This window comes from Schistocerca piceifrons, chromosome 3, assembly GCF_021461385.2.
Source record: "Schistocerca piceifrons isolate TAMUIC-IGC-003096 chromosome 3, iqSchPice1.1, whole genome shotgun sequence".
NCBI lineage: Eukaryota > Metazoa > Arthropoda > Insecta > Orthoptera > Acrididae > Schistocerca > Schistocerca piceifrons.
In genome coordinates, this window is record NC_060140.1 from 659,580,005 (window position 1) to 659,601,276 (window position 21,272).

The window sequence follows — 21,272 nt, forward strand, 5'->3', positions numbered from 1 at the left end:
TGATGTAATGTAGTGGGAATAGTGCACACTCTTGCTTCAGTCCAGTTTTTGGTTCTAATAAATTTGTGTTCTGTCCTCCTACTTTCACACAACTCACATTTCCTAAATACTTTTCTGTTACTCTCCAGCCTTCCAGTTCCACTTTTCTGGAATGTTTTTCCTGTCTTCCATCTTTTCACACTATCATATGCATTCTCAAAAATAAAAATATGTAGATGTTGAGTCAAATATTAGGCTTAAGTCAGTGATATTTTGCCTTCAGTTGATGTTCCATTACAAGCCTACTCTCATTCACAGTGAGAGTTTTTCTTTCCTGAAACCTAAAGTTGTTACCTGTATTAAAGAGCACTTCACTGTGTTGGTCATCAAAAGTATTGATAGCAACAAGTCCCTCAGTGAAACACATACAAGAGGTATTAGGTAGCAAAAATAACCACGTAAAGAAAGAACTGAGCTGCCAGATCAAGTTTTCCATATCCGTGCATGAAACTTCACAGTCAACGACAAACGTAAAATTAGAATACTGTGTATAATTTGGAACAGATTGTAAATATAGTTATAATATGGGTTATACTTGCCTGTAATTTTGACTCGTTTCAAATCTTTAACATTGTCCTTACAATAAAAAGAGCACAAAGTGAAGTTAAAAATCAAAATAAATTAATTTGTAGATGACCTGGAATACTGAATATGTTGTATAACCAGAATATTTTTATATGAGGTGGTTGCTATCAAGTGTTTTGTGCTAAACTTTATTGCACAAGGAAGTCTGACTATGCAGTCATTCAAAAAGAAGTCTGTGTGGTGCAGACAACATGAAACGAATACTCTTCAGACAGTAATGGTGCTTAAAGAAATGAAGCAAAATCAGAGAAAATAATCACACCAGTAAAGGAAAATGGGAAGATGGCCGCTGGCCTCCCATTCAGTACCTGATTTTGCTATCTGCACCAGAAAATCTATGCCATGCACTTCTGGCTCAGTATATATGCCATCTCCATCCACCTCCTATCACAGGCTGTTTGAGTTGCAAGGATTTTTCCTTTGCAACTGAATGGCGATTCACAACCCAAAATTCGTTTCCCTCAATAGATTCTACTCAACAAAAGTACACCTTCATTCTACAGGGTAAGGCATAATAAAGAGCGATTTTTAAAAGGCTGTTGAGTAAAATCACTTTGTTAAATTTTTTTATTTCATAATCTTAAAATAAACGAAAAATCATTTGCTGCTATAGTGAAACATCAGTTAGTTTTTGAAGATAACCCCTGTTAGATGCACATATTCCTCCAGAAGAACCTCGATGTGACTCATCACACTGCGCAGCATTGCTAGTGTGATTTCAACAGCTACCTGTCAGATCTGCTGTTTCAGGGTTTCAATTTGCTCGATGAGGGTTATCTTGGTAAACTTTGCATTTCAGATAAGCCCACAAGAAAAAGTCACATGTTGTGAGGTCTGGTGAACTAGAGGGCAATACAATATCCCCATTTCGGGAGATCACGTGATTTGGAAACAAACGATTGACATTATTCATTTTTACTCTAGCAATGTGGAAGGTTGTTCCATCCTGCTGGAAAAATGTCTCATCATTCACTTCATAGTGTGCAAGTTGCAGAGTAAAAACTGTTTTCCAACATGTCTGCGTATGTTTGCAAAGTCACTGTTACAACATTGCCAATGCCATCTTCAAAAAAGTATGGCCCTATGATCCCTAATGAAGACATGGCGCCCTACACCGTAACTTTTTGCAGAGTGCAGTGGTTGTGGATGCAGTTCTCTGCTCCAAAATTGAAAGTTCTGCTTGTTCACATAACTGGAGTGATGAAAGTGAACTTCATCAGTTATCCACAAAAGGTTTACAATGTCCTAGTCTTCATTAACTATGTCCAAAAATTCTAAGCAGAACTGTCTTTGGCTCACATAATCTGTTTCCTTAAAGGCTATTTGGAATTTGTAGGGATGATAGTGCAAATTTTGGTGTACAATTCTTCTTACCATTCTGTTTGAAATCCCAAGTGTAGTGCTGTGCTGGTGAGCTGAGCAACAAGGCTTCTCTCAATGGAAACTCTTACATGTTCAATTTTCTCAGGCATGCACACAGTTTTTGGTCTCCCAGTTTTCTTCTTTGTCATTGACACCGTCTCCTCAAAGTTCTCAACCAACTTTTAAACCGCACAGGCAGATGGCACCAGCCGATTACGATTAGTGTTAAAGGGGTTGCAGAGTGCGTGATGTGCTAGCTGGTACAAACTACCATTTTGATAAAATGCTTTGACAGCGTATGTACGTTGCTGTGGGGTCCAGCGCTCCATTACGACTAAATGCTATGTCACACCAAACGTAACTGATGCTGTCCCCTTCAGCTCTCCCTGACGCAGCTTCATTCGTGCGCTTTTTAAAATTGCTCAATATTATGCCTCACCCTGTAAAGTGATGGCAACCCCGACTGCTGTACACCATTGTAAAAAGGTGAGCAGGGTAATGATATTTCGCGAATAGCTATTTTTGTGAAGTGTCATCCTGATGCATGGGTTATGTCACTTTTAATTCAATATTATATTCAATGTTAATAAATCTCTCTTTTTCAGAAACCCTTTTCTTGTTGTTACCAGTTTGCATTTTATAACCCCTCTACTTTCAGCATTATTAGTTATATTGTGTCCCAAATACACAAAACTCATCTGCTACTTTTAGTGTATCAGTTTCTAATATAACTCCTTCAGTATTGCCTGGTTTAATTTGATAACATTCCATTACCCTTGTTTTGCTTTTATTGATTTGCGCTTTATAGCCTCTTTTCAAGACATTATACATTCCATTCAATTGATGTTGCAAATCCTTCACTGGCTGTCACAGAATTATGATTGGAAAACCTTTGTTCCCACACCCTCTGTTGAACAGTTTCCCCATCCTCTGTCCTGCACCCCCCTTCCAATCCGCACCACCATGTCATCTTCATTGTGCACTGCACCTCACTGGCTCTGGTATCTGTGTATCACATGTCTTGCCCATGCACCTGACACCCCTCCCTCTCTCATTCCTAGCCATCATATCTGCTGCCTCCATCCGAGCCATAAGCTACCCTTCCCCAACCCTCCTTCTTCCTTACTGCCCCTTTCTCCCTCTACCCACCCCACCCAACACAACCTCCTCTATCTTATCAAAGGATTTCTTCCAAAAGCTAGAAAGTTTTCATTCTCTTTTGAATGTAACGTCAGTGACCCAATCATTTTGCTATTTTGTGAATGGTCTCATTTACTGTCAAATTATTTACAATTGGAATAATTTCTTTAACCACATCACACAATTTTTTCAATCTCTGCATCATCAGGTAGGCTTATAAAAATGTTTTATTGCCAAGAACGTAGGCTTTGTGTCTATCTCGGTTGTGATCATTCAGTCACTACATTCTTCTTGAAAGGAAACAAAACAATACCAGAAAGAAAATAATAACGAGACCATACAGTATAAAGTTCCACTTTATTTTACAAGTGTTAGAAATCTGTAAGGTAAGGGAAAGATGTTGCCCTTGGTCTATCAGTATGGACCACTCAGATATTCACGTGGAATAATTTAGAAAGATCATGGAAAACCCTAACCAGTGCAGCTGAATCAGATTAAAGAACGTGAATCTTCATTTCATGAACAACTTTTAAATTTCTTAATGTATTATAGTGACTTAAAAGTTATAGGAACACAATCACAAAAAACTTAAAGTAGTCTTATATGGACAGAATTATCTGCTAAATTATTCATTTCAAACAATTACTTCCCTATTGCACAGTTAAATGAATTTAAAGTATTCCTATGATTAAGAAACTGTTGCAGGGTGAAAATCATCCAATTGGTGTTTTAAATCCTGCAGATTGTTATTAACAACATTCTGCTCAAGCAGAACTCTATTGAAAATGTATATTGCAGACTATTGCACACTTGTTTCAACAGTAATTATGGTTGTGCTTGCATCTTAAAGATCACTTATGTCTTGTGTGTACTGAACATATATGCTGCTGTTCATTTAAAGTTTCTTCACGTATCATTCACAAACCTTGTTAGTGAGTAGATATATGCAGTGTTATGTGAGTATTCCCAGTTGATTAAATAGAGGCCCAAATTAGCTTCATAAATTAACACCTCATTGTTGCACCGATAGCTCACTTCAAGATCATATTGATTTGTGAGCAGAGATTTTGCCTGTATTTATATTCAGCTGATATCCTTCTTCAGTATTCCATCGAACAGCCTAATTAATAAAACATGATTGTGTGTTGTCTTCTGTAACATTTCTGAGCTTTTTGTATAATTTCTTTACAATTTGTGTATTCATATCTCTTTAGTTTTCTCCAGTTAGCATGCAGAAAACCGTAACATAACCAACTTCATTGAACCATCCATTTCTCTTTCTTAAGGTCTAATCACAGTCTGAATTAAAAAGACTAAGTTTATTTTTATTTAGCGTATGGCTAATACAGACATATCATGAAATTAAATTACATATACATATGTACACATTGACACACAAGAAACTTAAGTTTGTCTTTACAACTGAATATCCAGTCCTTCAATCCAGCGCACTGCATCTGGAGTTGCTAGCAGGAAGTCCTCTTTGGTGCCGTGATAGGCTTGAATCCTGCATCCACTGACAATGTGGTGAACAGTCTGGTATGGAGCCCCGCAGTCACAGGCTGGATCAGGCAGCTTCTTCCACTTAAAGAGAGCATCCCTGCATCGGCCATGGCCGGTACGGATTCTGTTGAGAGTAGTCCAGGTCTTGCGTGTTAGGTCGAATCCACTTGGAAGTTTAGCACCTGGGAAGATGTTATGCAGGTGCACATCTGTCGCTGCTTCCCACCGACCTTTCCATTCCTCAAGAGGTTTGAAATCCTTAGCAACCATGTCAGCTGCATCGCACAGAGTTGGATGGCGTGATTTCAGTCACTTACAATTTAAAAGTGGCAGGTCGCTATGCACGGGTAGGTTAGAATTCCTGGAGATCTTGTGGAATTTTCTCATAAGGGCAGTAATCTGCGTAGATCAGGAGGCATTACACCGTTTAACAGTGGAAGCCAATAAACTGGAGTAGATCTGATTGCGCCAGATATTATGCGCATTGTCATATTCAGCTGGGTATCAACAAGCCTTGTATGATGACTGTTCGTCCAAACAGGTGCACAATACTCAGCACTTGAGTACACCAAGCCCAGAGCTGAAGATCGCAGGGTTGTTGCTGAAGATCCCCAGGTAGTTCCGCATAACTTATGGAGGATGTTGTTTGAAGCATAGTGTACGATCCAGGATGACACCAAGATACTTTGGGTTCCAATTATGACAAAGAATTCTGCCTCTGAAACTTACTACCAGTTTTACATTCGTCAACTGGTTATTCAAATGGAAGCAACACACTTCTCTTTTACTCACACTGGGTTGGAGTCTCCAGATTTTGAAGTAATTTTCTATTGCAGACAGGTCATTGGCTAGAATCTCTTCTGTTGTCTTCATTTCCTGATGTTTTATGGCTAGAGCCAGGTCATCGGCATAGCAGTATTTTCTGGACGAAGTGTCAGGTAGATCAGATAGATATAGGTTGAACAGTAAGGGTGACAGAACTGATCCTTGAGGTAATCCGTTGTTCAGCTTCCTCTCCTTACTTATGTTGCTTCCAGTGATTACCTGGAACTTCCGATCACTTAGCATGCTGTTAATCAGTCGAGCCATTGTTCTGCAGGGTACGATGCGGAGAAATTTGTAGATAAGGCCTTCCCTCCACACAGTGTCGAAGGCGGCAGTTAGATCAACAAATGCCACAGATGTTTTCTGCTTCATTTGGTATCCTGACTCTATGAAGGATGTGAGAGACAATACTTGGTCGCAGCAGCTACGCCCTCGTCTGAAGCCTGCCTGAGAAAACTGGGAGGAAGTGCACCAGCATGCAGAAAAAATTACGAAGTAACACCAGACCAAATTGCTTCCCACATCATTACTACCTCAAGAGTACCTCCTGACAAGAAAATACAAGATTTATCAGACGACAGCTTTGTGACCTGAAAAAGAAGGCATCTCCCTCATCTGCGTATACCCATCCATTCACAGTTTCAGACATTGACTCAGGACTGAAGGACCTCAAACCTCTTAATGCGCCTGGATTCGATGATATCCATCCAGAATTCCTGATCCATATGGGAGGAAAAGCTAAGAAATGGCTGGCAGAATTCTTCACTGACATCCTGCTGACTGGTCAACTTCCATTGGAGTTTAAAAAGGTGAAGATAATATCTGTTCTGAAACCTGGCAAACCCAGCAACAAGGTAGAAAGCTATCGCCCCATTGCCGTACTTAGCTGCTGCTTATATATAACAAAATAAGTAGCGCTATCCTAAAGACTAAGTATAATTGTGTGTAAGTAATAATTTGCTTTGAGATTTTTTGTATATAAACCCCTATGTATTTGTAATCAATAGACAATTTTTGTCCGATATCAATTTCTATCTATGTACAAAAATGATGAAGAGGGTCAATAAAACAATACAATGCAATACAGTAACTGAGAGAAGATACTAGAAGGTGATGAAAAAGGAGTTGCAGATTTTTGCCTCTGTCAGGTACTGTCCTATGAGAGTCTTTTCTGGCTGTGATCCTTGAGAGTTAATGATAAGCCCAACAGCTAAATGTACATTATTTAGCTTAACCCATGTGGGCAGTCCATTTTCTGCAGTTGATCAAGTATAAATGAGTCCTTCTGAACTATGCACCCACCTAATGTGTGACATGCTTGAGTGTCTGTGACCACATAAATATGGATATCTTAAAGAGTGTGCTGATCTTGGGACACCTTGTTCTCCCTGCTTTAAGCAGCTTCTGCGATGAGTGTGAGAGACAGGTAAAGCCTGATGTTGTGCAGCACATGCTAAAAAGCCTTCTCTTGAATGTGAATGTTAATGCTGTGAAATTCACCATGGTTTATTCCCACAGTTTGAGAAAATAACCTACTCATGGCCACACTTGAAGCATAGGTACATGAAATTCAAGAAGGGACAAGAGCATGTTGGAAACATGACCAACTTGTGCTGTCTCACACCAGCTGTTGTGCAGGACTGTGGGAGTGAGTTGAGAAGTGAGCATCCAGAACTGCAGATTGTGTAGAAACAATGACCAGGAAACTTAGAAAATCCCTGGAGATCTTGTATCCATGATTATGGAATACTTCCAGGTGAGGGAGCAACCAGCTGCTTGGAAGCCAGATGCTATGACCAAAGTCTCAAGGATAGCATGGGAGTACAGGAGAGAACCGTGTTAGCAGATCAGAAGCCAACATCCAACACAGCAAAATGTTGGTGCCTTGTTCCCCAACAGCTTGCATCCCGCCCACCACGTGTTCCTTTCTAACACGTTGACTGGCCAGAGGTTGTCAGCAGAGTCTGGCCAAGGCATCCCTCCGCCAACAGCCATGACTGTGTGAACAGCAACATGCCAGCATCACGTGCTGGTACAGTAGAGGGCTGTGAAGTAATTCCAAAGCGCCCCAGCTAAAGTCATAGAAACAAGAACTTTCAATAAAAAAATTAAAAGATCCTGGTTCTACCCCCTCCAAGCAGGTGGTTGCCATACAACCCTTCCGCCCTCCACCGGAGGCAGTTATCAAATTTAAAAATGCTAATTAATTGCTGAAAAGGCTCCCTTGGGCTGGCAGTGCATTAAGGGAGCCTCACAGACTAATGAAGGGTGGTTTTTGTTGTATAGTAGCAATTGTGGTTTGGACAGTTTTATAAATGTTGTTTAAGTTTTCCAAGTTATATTAGATGTAGCAACGTTTACAAAATCTACGGTGTACAATGTAGTACGGTTGACATGGCTGATGATGGTGAGGTGCAGTGGGTCTTGGTAGCGGCAGTATGTGGCGTGTGGTATGGAGGTCACACGGTGACTGGCGATGGGCTGGACTCAGAGCACGCCTATGCACATGGCTGCGGAGCAGAGCCAAGTGGCAGTGGTGTGTATGCAAGTGGCATTTGCTGAGTGGGCGTCACCCATGAACTGCCTCTGAAGCTGCCACATTCTGCCCATCAGGTATTATGTCAGATCTCAGGGAAATTATTTTACGTAGCATGAAGGCATTCAGTTACACGGAGATACTTCACAATATTGGTTGTGGTATCCAGTGATAATGACGTGAGGTTAACAATGAATGTAACTAAAACTAATTTTACACATTGTGCTCCCAGGCTGTAGTATTGTGGCTGAAGGCCATTTAAGTTAGGAACTGTCCTGATAGATTCCATCAATTGTACATGACTGGTTATAATTTCCTTCCTTAGTTATCTCTTGTATAATCTATCTGCTATGGTGTCTCCCAAGACACACAGTGGTATTTAATCCCTTTAAACAGGTAATAATTAATTCCATGTATGACAAAAGTCAGGCTGAAAGTATCAGGTTAAAACTATGCCTTGTGTATTAGATACTAGATGACTGGAGTGGGAGTTATCGGTCCACCAGAGCGGAGTTTGCATTAATTTACATACTCATATGCGCTGGGATGTGCAGCTTTACTGTTTGAAATGGTTGCATCCACGTGTTAAGCATCACTAACACATTTTATTTTTTCCTGCTCTTGTAACAGAGAGTCACACCAGTAATCTTATAACTAGCTGTAAAGATGTAAAGGAGAATCTCGCTGCTGATGCTCAGGTACAACTTGCTGGTGTGGCTTGCAAAGTCATTTACAATAACCCTGCTGGTATAGGAGCCATATAGTAACACCAAGCAAAATTGGGACTACAGGAGTGGAAATGGTGCTTGGCAGCAGTACAGTTAACATTTACTTACAGTGATGCAAGTCCTGAATATGGGCAACAGCACAATCCTTGCTGATCCATCCTTCTCCTTGTGTGATTATCTTATCTATTGGTTGCAGCAGTTGTTTATCTGTGAAGTTGAGGAGTAGTGACCAATTATCATGAGGGTGCACTTCCAAGTGTATGTCATGTAGATACAACAGCAACTACTTCCTACATACATAGAAATGGTATACCAGTTACACAGATAGCTTAAAATAGGGGATGATGATATCACATTGGGAACTACTGAACAGTAACCCACTACCTATTAAAGCAGCACAGTAGGCCTGGGGAACAAATGTGTGGGCATAACAAACGAAAGTGACAGTTGACTTGTAGGAATAGAGTACAGTCTGCCGTTGTAAACATATGTTATTGTAAAGCAGCCACACTTTGTGGGCATGGTGGGTTTGTAAGTTTTGCCAACAGAAGAGCTACCCAGCCAGTCCACGCAATGTGCACTGCATGAGACTGCTGGCTTTGCACAAGACTGGAAATACAAATTCACAAGGAAGGAATTGATTGAAACCAGGTGTCCAGTTACTTTTGTGTAGGGTTCAAACGTCGGTGGATGGTAGGCAAGGCATTAAGGCTAAACAGGCGGTAATGGTGTCTACAAAATGCAAACAGTTGCTGTATGTAGACGGCTTGTCTGTAGTGTAATGACCTCAGTCTGTAAGGTTTATGAAACGTCAGTGTGGGAGAGAATGATCACAGGCATTATTCAAGGCATCCAATGAATGATCAAAATCTACAACAACTTTACGAGTTCCCATTGTAGGAGTGACAACAGGAGAAGGAGAGAGAGAGAGACGGGCATGACTGGAGATATTAACCAGCTATTAATACAAACAGCAGTCCCTAAGTGACTCCACATTAATAAGGGAAATGCACACAACTGAAACATGTAATGAGAGTGGCAAAGCTTTATTGAATTTTAGCCCTTCTGAGACATTCAAGGGCTTACTCAAATGGACACCTTACAATAATCACTCAGGAGCAGGCAGCCAATAGATCACAACGAAGTGTTATCTCTGTGTAGTCAAAGAGGTCAAGTACAGCATAGGCATAGCTATTAGTAGTGTTAACTGCGTACCAGACAAGCTCACCCAGATTCAGTTCACTCTCTGCAACTGAATTTGGCAGGAGGAAGATTAGTCAATGTGGTAGAAAGGAGACACAGTGCCTTAGTATTCTTTGCTGGAAAAGTTATGATGATGTAATGTGCTGGAAATAGTAGGGGCAGGGACTCCTCCACCAATGGAACTGTCTTCATTGAGGATTTGTGCTACTAACGGGTCTGCCAATTCCTCAAGATTGCAAGAAAGACCTTGTATTTGCTTAGTGACAAACCAGAGCAGGTATAGGGTCGATGGTAAGGCAATGCGAGGCATTCGTTCGTGATGTTAGCCTTTCATACCAAGATACTCAGCTTATCAGAAAAAGGTAGTAGATATTTGTGTTCTGTGATTTGGAGACGAGTGGAGCTCCCTAGCATGTTTGAATGCCAGATATGAATTATGAGCTTTTCTCGGACTGTGACTCATGTGTCCCAGTAAGTGTTTTATTGAGCAAGGGTGAACAGATCACACACTACTTCTGGGGAGACGTTTATTCAAGTGTGGTTCAGATTAAGTCCCAGAGCAACTGGGTGCTGTACTTATCTCAGTTACTCATTTGTTTGACAGAAGTGAACATTTGAAACACACGATTAATTCTTTTGCTACAGAGACTGTGCAAAATTGGCAGTATCCGAAGATGAAGGTACCAGACACCAGAATTATCCATAAGACTAGGTATGTTAAGTGTTCATGAAGGAGTTTCTGGCACAGTAGTACATCAGAATTACAAATAATGAAAGGTTGCATAATACTTACAGTTATAACAACATAGTACATATCAATCAGGTAAATTGTAATAAATATCACACTTAAAAAGGTTTCAGCCAGTACATCACATATGTGTTGGAAGAAGTTTAAGTCAAGACTCCATTGCTCATAGTGGTTAACTGACCGGTGTCAGCGTACTTCTAAGGTCTGGTAAGTCCTTAAACTTTTGAGACCAAACCTGCATATAAGTCGGGCCCCACTTCTCTCGACACGTGAGCCATCCATCGCTTGAAAACTGGACTCATTTCAAATGAGAACAACGTATGGACATCACTACCTGCCCCTTGACCTGTGCTGCCTTCTGTTGTCAGTTTGTAATATTATTTCAAAAGGAACATTGGCGAATGTAACAGCTGTTGTTGAGAATGGCTGAGCCAATTTGATTTCACTGACGTAATTTTCTCCGTGTACTCATTAGGTTTTGCTGTAGTTTTGCTACAAATACGTCTTGTTTGTTGAGTGAGCAAACAATTTTGGAAGTTCAGGAGGAAGAAATTGCTTAATAACGCACCTCATACATTTGTTTTAGGAGGATAATGGTACTTGCTGTTATCATCTATCAAAGAACTAAAGTAAATATGAAAAATAAATATTGGAGCTTGGTCCAGTTTTAGTATGTATTACTCTTGAAGATAGATCAATTACATATGTCAGTAACACTTTAAATAATGGCATAATACATAATAACTATCTGTGGACTCTCCAATATAAGCACATTACTATTATTATTATTATTATTATTATTATTATTATTATTATTATTATTATTTGCTTTTACGGCCTCATTGGACCACTTTAGTCAATCATTTCCTGGTCCTCTTCTTCAGTAATCACATGTTTCATTCTTTCTTAACTGCCCAGTACCAGCCATTCCTTCTGATCTTTCCTGTCTTTCCTCATATGTAAATACCCTTTTCATTGTGTGTCGTTTCTCTACTTTGGTTTAAATCTTATTTTCTTGTCTTTCAGTGTCTTGAGATTTTCTGTCTTGTTTTGCAGATTATCCGAGGTTATATCTAGTTCTCCCATATCCTCTTTAATTTCCTTGATTCATCCTACTTGTTGCTTCAGATTCCACAGTTTCTGCATAATTTTTTCTTGCTAATCTGGTTTGTGGTGTCCTCATTATGTGGCCAAAGAAAGAAATTCTCTTTTTATGTATAGTATCTGTGATGGGCTCCAGTTCCCTGTATACTACTTCATTCGGCACTATCTGCCATTGTCCTTCCTTCTGGTTTTTTATTTATTTATGTGTGTTCTAGCTATTCTTCTCTCTACTTTCAGTATTTTGTTGACTCTGTTTCTCTTAGTGACTTTAAAAAGAGTCTCGCTTGCATATGTTACCTCTGGCTAAACCACTGCCTTGTAGTGTTTTAATTTTGTTTGAATTGACAGACATTTCTTCTTGTATGTAGACCATGTTAGTTTCTGAGCTTTTATCATTTTATTGGTTCTTTTTTGCCAAACAGGTTTTTCATCCAAGTTGTGTATTATAATCTCTCCAAGATATTTAAATTGCTTCACTATTTTAATTTTTCCATTGTGTACTGTTACATGGTCTATTACTAGTGGGTCTGTTAGCATCATCCCTGTCTTTTCGAAAGATATCTGGAGTCCTACTTTTGCACTATATTTTGCAGGCTCATTATTTGATTTCTAGCTTCTTGTACATTATTAGTTAGTAATGTCAAGTCAGTTCGGAACCGCGCAACTGCTATGGTCGCAGATTTGAATCCTGCCTCGGGCATGGATGTGTGTGATGCCCTTAGGTTGGTTAGGTTGAAGTAGTTCTAAGTTCTAGGGGCTTATGACCTCCGATGTTAAGTACCATAGCCCTCAGAGCTATTTAATGCCAAGTCATCTGCAAATCCCAAACAATTTAGGTTTATGTCATCTTTCTTGGTTTCAATTGTTATGTTTTTAGGATCCTCTTTGTACTATTCTCTCATCTAGTATTCAAGAGCACAGATGAAGAGCATTGGTGATAGACCATCTCCTTGTCTTAACCCTGTTTTAATCATAAATGGCTCAGATAGTTCTCTGAATTTTACTTTGGACTTGGTGTTTGTAAGGGTTAATTTTATCATTTTTATTAATTTGGGATGAAGTTCAAAATTTCTTAATATGTCCAGCATAGAAGATCTGTGGATGCAATCAGAAGCTTTTTTGAAGTTTACATTACTGTATAAACATTCTTAAATCAAAATCTGGGGTGAAATATAGTGTGGCCTGTAAAAGTATAAGTAAGGTGTTCTAATTGCTTCCCAATGGGGTACCTCCATGGCAGCATAAGCAGATAAAGCACAAAACATACTCTTACAAATGTTTTGATGAAAAGGGAATGGTCTCTGCTGTCAGTTCCTCCACGTCTACTTTAACAACCTAAAATTACATAAAAGCTGAAAAATAAAGGTACAACATAATTGTAAGCAATCCATATGTCACAAGTGAGTGCTGCAGCACAGCAGGGTAGGCAGTGCAGCACTCTTTTTTTAGTCATCAGTCTTCTGACTGGTTTGTTACAGTCTGCCAGGAATTGCTCTCCTGTGCCAACCTCTTCATCTCAGAGTAGCACTTGCAACCTATGTCCTCAACTATTTGCTGGATGTATCCCAGTCTCTGTCTTTCTGTACAGTTTTTGCCCTGTGCAGCTCCCTCTAGTACCATGGAAATCATTCCCTGACGTCTTAACAGATGTCCTATCATCCTGCCCCTTCTCCTTGTCAGTATTTTCCAAATATTCCTTTCCTCTCCGATTCTGCGTAGAACCTCCTCATTCCTTACCTTATCAGTCCACCCAATTTTCAACATTCGTCTATAGCACCACATCTCAAATGCTTTGATTCTCTTCTGTTCCTGTTTTGCCACAGTCCATGTTTCACTACCATACAATGCTGTGCTCCAAATATACATCCTCAGAAATTTCTTTCTCAAATTAAGGCCTTTGTTTGATGCTAGTAGACTTCTCTTGGCAAGGAATGCCCTTTTTGCCAATGCTAGTCTGCTTTTCATGTCCTCCTTGCTCCATCCGTCATTGGTTATTTTGCTGCCTACGTAGCAGAATTCCTTAACTTCATCTATTATGTGACCATCAATCCTGATGTTAAGTTTCTTGCTTTTCTCATTTGTGATATTTCTCTTACTTTTGTCTCTCTTTGGTTTACTCTCAGTCCATATTCTGTACTCATTAGACTGTTTATTCCATTCAGCAGATCATGTGATTCTTTTTCACTTTCACTCAGGATAGCAATGTCATCAGCGAATCGTATCATTGATATCATTTCACCTTGAATTTTAAGTCCACTCCTGAACCTTTCTTTTATTTCCATCATTGCTTCTGCAATGAACAGATTGAACAGTAGGAGAGAAAGACTACATCCTTGTCTTACACCCTTTTTAATCTGAGCAGTTCACTCTTGGTCATCCACTCTCGTTATTCCCTCTTGGCTCTTGTGTATAATGTGTTTTACCTGTCTCTCCCTATAGCTTACCCCTATTTTTCTCAGAATTTCGAACATCTTGCACCACTTTACATTGTTGAACACTTTTTCCAGGTCAACAAATCCTATTAGCATGTCTTGATTTTTCTTTAGTCTTGCTTCCTTTATCAACTTCAAAGTCAGAATTGCCTCTGTGGTGTCTTTACCTTTCCTAAAGCCAACTGATCATCATCTAACACATCCTCAATCTTCTTCCATTCTTCTGTACATTATTCTTCTCAGCAACTTTGATGCGTGAGCTCTGAAGCTGATTGTGTGATGATTCTTGTATCTATCAGCTCTTGCAGTCTTCGGAATTGTGTGGATAATATTTTCCCAAAAATCAGATGGTATGTTGCCAGACTCATACATTCTACACACCAACATGGATAATCATTTTGTTGCCACTTCCCCAATGACTTTAGAAATTCTGATGGAATGTTATCAGTCCCTTCTGCCTTAGTTGTTTGTAAGTCCTCCAAAGCGCCCTTAAATTCTGATTCTAATATTGGATCCCCTGTCTCCTCTAAATTCTTCTATCACATCAGACAAATCTTCCCCCACATAGAGGCCTTCAATGTTGTCTTCCCACCCATCCGCTCTCTCCTCTTCATTTAACAGTGGAATTCCCATTGCACTCTTAATGTTACCACCCTTGCTTTAAATTGCACCGAAGGTTGCTTTGACTTTCGTATACACTCAGTCAGTCCTTCGAACAATCATTTCTTTTTTGATTTCTTCACATTTTTGATGCAACCATTTCATCTTAGCTTCTTTGCACTTCCTATTTATTTCATTCCTCAGCAACTTGTACTTCTGTATTCCTGAATTTCCCTGAGATTTTTGTACTTCCTTCTTCCATAGATCAACTGAAATAGTTCTTCTGTTACCCATGGTTTCTTTGCAGCTACTTTCTTTGCACCTATGTTTTTCTTTCCAACTTGTGTGATTGCCCTTTTTTAGAGATGTCCATTCCTCTCCAACTGTATTGCCTACTGAGCTATTCCTTGTTGCTGTATCTAGAAGTCCGCAAATTGTGGTCATGTGGTAGCGTTCTCGCTTCCCATGCCCGGGTTCGATTCCCAGCGGGGTCATGGATTTTCTCTGCCTCGTGATGACTGGGTGTTGTGTGATGTCCTTAGGTTAGTTATGTTTAAGTAGTTCTAAGTTCTAGGGAACTGATGACCATAGATGTCAAGTCCCATAGTGCTCAGAGCCATTTGAACCTTTTTTTTTTTGTATCTAGAACTGTAGAAAATGTCAAGTGTTACTCATCATTCCTTAGTACTTCTCCCACATCTTTGTGGATTGATTCTTGCTGACTAATCCCTTAAACTTCAGCATACTCTTCATCACTACCACATTGTGATCGGAGTCTATATCGGCATCTGTGTATCCCTTACAATACAGTATCTGATTATGAAATCTCTGTTTGACATGATGTAATCTAAGTGAAATCTTCCCGCATCACCCAGCCCTTTCCAAGAATGCCTTCTCCTCTTGTGAGTACTCACTATTACTAGCTGAAACTTATTATGTAAGTCAGTGTTTCTCCTCTCTCATTCCTTGCCCCAAGTCCATATTCTCTGGTAACCTTTTCTTCTACTCCTTCCCCTACAACTGCATTCCAGTCCTCCATGATTATTTTATGCCGCACGGGATTAGCTGAGCGGTGTAAGGCGCTGCAGTCCTGGACTGTGTGGCTGGTCCCGGCGGAGGTTCGAGTCCTCCCTCGGGCATGGGTGTATGTGTTTGTCCTTAGGATAATTTAGGTTAAGTAGTGTGTAAGCTTAGGGACTGATGACCTTAGCAGTTAAGTCCCATAAGATTTCACACACATTTGAACATTTGACTATTAGATTTTCATCTACCCTTATCTACTGTATTACTCTTTCAATATCCTCAAATACTTTCTCTATCTCTTCATCTTCATCTTGCGACATCAGCATGTATACCTGAACTATAGTTGTTGATGTTTGTTTGCTATCGATTCTGATAAGAACAACCCCATCACTAAACTGTTCACAGTAACACACTCTGTGCCCTACCTTCCTATTCATAATGAATCTTATTCCTGTTACACCATTTTCTGCTTCTGTTTATATTACCCGATATTTATCTCACCAGAAGTCCTTGTCTTCTTTCCTTTTCACCCCACTGGCCCTTACTATATGTGGATCAATCCTTTGCATTTACCTTTTCTGATTTTCCAGCTTACCTCCCACATTCAAGTGTCTGACATTCCATGCCCTGACTTGTAGAAGGTTATCCTTCCATTGGCTATTCAGTCTTTTTCTCATGTTCACCTTCCTCTTGGCAGTCCCCTCCTGGAGATCCAAATGGGTGACTGTTCCAGAATCTTTTGCCAGTGGACACATCGTCATGATACTTTTCAAGTTATAGGCCATGTGTCCTGTGAATACGCAATACATGTCTTTAATGCAGTGGTTTACATTGCCTTCTGCATCCTCATGCCATTGATTATTGCTGATTCTTCCACCTTTAGGGGCAGTTTCCCATGCCAAGGACAAGAGAGTGCTTTGACAAGGCCATTCGCAGAATGAGGGTGACTTCTGTGCAGCATACAGAAGAATATTGGTAATGACCATATCCAAGAGTGTAACGAATCAGTGCATTTGCAACAAAAGTTACGCACAGCAAAACCAGTTAGGTAATTGCAGATTCATAATCCCAAACTGGTGGTCTTCGCTGAAGTAATGCCAAGGGAAAAGATGATAGGTGGTAGAGAAAGCCATAGCAGGAAAATGAAAAAGAAGTACTATTATGACTGGTTAGAAAACTCAGTGCATGCCAGCCATGTCTCACCAGTCATGAGTTTCTAGAGAATAATAGTGCAGGTCATTATTAATTAGGACAATAAGCTGCTCCTAGTCATGTGACCACAGTGCATAAGAATGCTTAGAACATACAGCTAATCTGGGTCATGATGGGGGTGGTGGTTTCTTCCTCTTAGACACTATTTTAACAGTTCATGGTTTGTCTCGGTGCAGCTCTACTGGAGCAGCAGCAGGTGGGGATGGCACATTTCCCTAATAAGGTTTTAGACTATCAAAATGAATGATCACTGGGTGGTCAGACAGCTGTATCTCTGCAGTAATAGTAGACATCAAACGTAGACCGAGTGAGGTGGCGCAGTGGTTAGCTCACTGGACTCGCATTCAGAAGACAACAGTTCAAACCCGCGTCTGGTGATCCTGATTTAGGTTTTCTGTGATTTCCCTAAATTGCTTCAGGCAAATGCCAGGATGGTTCCTTTGAAAGGACATGGCCGACTTCCTTCCCTAATCCAATGGAACCGATGACCTCACTGTTTGGTCCCTTCTCCCAAATCAACCAACCAACCATCAAACGTATTATCTGGTACAAACCTTCAAAAGGGGATGTGTCCTTCTCTTCTTAATTTCCGGATTTCACAGTAGTACCCAGTCACCTGGTTGATACGGGGTAGGTCGCTTCTTTATTTCCCCTCTGCATTTGCCTGGTTGTGGCTTTAACATTATTTCACTGAACTTGTTTCCAGATAATTTTAAGTCTGTGTGCCAAGCTTCTTACTTCCTGCAAATCAATGTCCAGGACAAGCTTATCTATCTCAAATTCACAGCTCAAATATTTAACGCCGCTCTGTAATCTGAGACTTTTGATTTCTAAAGTAGAACAACTGTTATGTTGGAGGATTGTGTTCTCCAGTTATTCCTGTAGAAATTTTTTTTTTTTTTAAATATTTTTCTTTTTTCCTGTTTGTTGACAGAGCGGCTGGACAGGTTGGATTTATAACATGTAACATGCGGTCCACTAAAGAAGCTCATATAGGTGATACATTTCATTTAAAGGATATGACTGTAGAACCTATTGAAGGATTCAAGCCAGCACAGCCCATGGTTTTTGCTGGAGTTTATCCAATGGATCAGTCACAACATGTTGCTCTGAGAGGAGCTATTGAGAAACTTGTTCTTAATGACCCAGCTGTTTCTGTGTCTGTGGATTCTAGGTACAGTTGCCTACAGGTTTTCACTGCACTTACATTTGGTTCAAATTATGTAGATTCGATATAATATTTGTATTATTCATGCACAGTTGACAAAGCAGAAATAGAAGACTTTTATCATATTAAAAATTACTTATGTCTACACCAAATATTGATAAATGTTTTTGTTTGCAGTCCTGCTTTAGGGCAGGGTTGGCGGCTAGGTTTCCTTGGGCTGCTTCATTTAGAAGTTTTCAGCCAGAGGTTAGAACAAGAGTATGGGGCACAAGCCGTGCTGACAGCCCCCAGTGTCACTTACAAAGGTGATATTCCTGATATAGAAAGAGCTGTCCCAACCTGGGCAAAATATATTGATGGTAGGCAGTGAAAACCTCCAACTCCATTTTGTTAAATTTTTCGGGTGATGCAAATATGGCTTCTAAAAATATAATATAAAGTGATACAGAAAGTTGCTAAACACGTAACTGTATAGTAGAAGCATAGTCACTAACAGATTAGAGAAATACATGCACTTTGAAATCTCTTTTTGGTTTCGGAGTTACTGGTTGCCGGAATTGCTTGTTTTCTCAGACAGATGGAGCTTTCATTGCCCACCATCGAAATATGAACTGGTGTTGTTTATGAAATGACTGCAGCTGTTGACCAGTATTGAATTGTGTTTTTGCGAAGTAAATGAGCCAATAGATCCCTTGCAGTGTATTAGTATGTTAGTTCATGTTAGTTCTGTTTTGCTGTTCTTTCCATTCATATTTGTGACATCACTACACCAGGTACAAATACCAACAAAGTTAGTAATAAATCACTCAGAAGCTGTGCTAAGAGGATCTAAATGAGAAATAGTTTTGGGTAGAAATGGGTAGGCCACTTTTATCAGTGTCACCCGCTCTTTACAGCATGCTCTTCCTTTTATATACAAGCTCCATAGAAGAAACCCATCAACTTCTGCTCATTGTTTGTTCTAATTTGATTTCCTACTTGATATCAGTTTTTCAGGTAACTTTAATGGGATATAAACTGATATTTGCAGTTGCGCCAGTCTAGTTGTACATTGTTGCAGTGCCACACAGGAAAGTGTAAAGAATCAAACAAAGTAAAGTACACATTGAAATATCAATAATTATGAATAGGATAGATTGCTACTCACTCTGGTACCACACGCCGCAGAATTTGAATCTGCGCCAGACATCATGGACGTCGAAGACCCCTAAAGGTCTCTGCACCATCGCACTGTAAGCTGTGGCGGCACGCGCCTCCTGGCCCGCTTTTAGTGTGAGAGCGCCACAGTGGAACACGTGGTTCCAGCAGCCAATAGCGGCGCTCCCGCCTGCCTCTCGCTCAGACAGCCAGTCTAATCTCGCGTACGTCTGTTCACACATCGCCTCGCGTTAAGACAGCTTACTTACTTGTTCTGTATACGAGTGGACATGTTGTTACTCCGTTGTTCGATCTTGTTGTTATTCGTTCTGTCCTTTGGTGGTCATGCCCATTCTCTCCTGTTGTGTTGTTGTTCGCGGGCCTCTCTGCGAGTCCCACCACACTTTCCGTCATTTCAACCCCGCAACCATCCCGGTCGCAGTTACAACATTTTGGCGCCGAGGTAAACGGTGGTCATTGTTGGTATAGAGGCGAAGTTGGTGTGTCTGCTGGAGCAACAGCAGCAGCTCATGCAGCACCAGCAGCTCCAGTTAGACATCTTACAAAAGTTGCTGCAGTTGCTGACGGACAAAGTCGATGCCTGGGACACATCACTGCAACAGCTTCAGAGTCCTCAGGTGTCCAATGCTTTCCCACGTCCGCCATCGTTTCCACCCTCTAATGACACTAAAGAGGACTGGGCAACCTACTTACATCAGCTGAAACAACATTTCACGGCTTTTCAAGTCACTGACGACTCCTTGCAGCGGTTGTTGTGTTTGTCTTGGGCCTCTCCGGACACATTCTTTCTTCTCTGCAAGTTGGCACCGTTGTCCGATCCTGTGGCTCTCTCTTTCCAGGAGATCTGCCTTTTGCTGACAAACTATTATTCCCAGCGCTACCATGTGGTCGCCTCTAGGCTGGAGTACCACCTGTACCATAAACAGCCTGGTCAATCGTATCATTCCTTGGTCACAGACTTGCAGGGTCTCAGCCGTCGATGTGATTTTATGTGCACCAATCAGCAGTGTAAGGCTTCGTATGCAGACTCCCTGATCCTGTATCTGGTGGTTCAGCTGGCTCCCAATCTTGAGGTCCGTACTGCGGTGTTGAAACTCAACAACCCCTCCTTGGAAGAGATTCTTCACATTGCCCACTCCTTTGAAATTGCTCAAGCGGCTAATGAGCATCTTACAGCACGACCGCAGGTGGCAGCGATTGCGGCGTCATGGCAGGTTCCACCCTCACGACGTCGACGTGGCCCAGCCGACAGAGGCCAGCATCGTCGGAACTCCTCATTGTCTGACGTCTCTATGGCATCGGCACCTTCGGTCGCCCCTCATCGCCGGTCGCGCGGCCCACTTCCATCTTGCCCACAGTGCTTTACTGCCCATTCGCGGACTGTTTGTTCCCAGCGTTGGAAAACGTGCACGCTGTGTAACAGGGAGGGCCACATCCGATCGGTTTGTTGTAGTCGCTCGACTCGATCCAGTCCTGCCCCTCCTGGGCCTCAAGATACCGTCCATGCTCTGCAGTCGGTCGTCCCACAGGATCAGTGCAGAAGCTTTCCTCATGCTGCGCATTTTCACAGAGGATGTCAGTTTTCAGGTCGACACTGGGGCCACCGTCTCCCTGATTAATATGGCGACATATACCCGGCTAGGCTCTGCTGCGTTGTTGCCTCCCTCTTGCCGTTTGGTCGCCTACGGAGATGGTTCCATTCCCCTTCGTGGGCAGTTCGTCGTTCAGGCGACGTACAAGCATGTTCCCCAGCTCCTTACCCTCTTTGTCGTCGACCATCCATCGGCTTTGAATGTTTTTGGCCTGGATGTGTTTGAACTGTTTGGCTTTTCAATTACCGACGAAGTTAAGGTCATTTCCACGGCTGTTCCCTTTCAGGACTTGGACGATCTGTGCTCTGCTTTTG

At 41.1% G+C, this 21,272-nt stretch overlaps 1 protein-coding gene across 3 annotated transcripts in view; it reads left to right on the top strand.

Annotated features, from left to right (window-relative positions):
* The window catches only part of LOC124787804 (translation factor GUF1 homolog, mitochondrial), a 141,645-nt gene that overhangs the window by 55,170 nt on the left and 65,203 nt on the right, over positions 1 to 21,272 (top strand). For 2 of the 3 annotated variants that reach the window (XM_047254727.1, XM_047254726.1), the window contains exons 4-5: positions 17,975 to 18,214; positions 18,386 to 18,567. In XM_047254727.1, coding sequence (XP_047110683.1) covers positions 17,975 to 18,214; positions 18,386 to 18,567 — 422 coding nt within the window. The remainder of the gene's footprint in view (positions 1 to 17,974; positions 18,215 to 18,385; positions 18,568 to 21,272) is intronic. The other variant, XM_047254728.1, reaches the window with a different exon arrangement.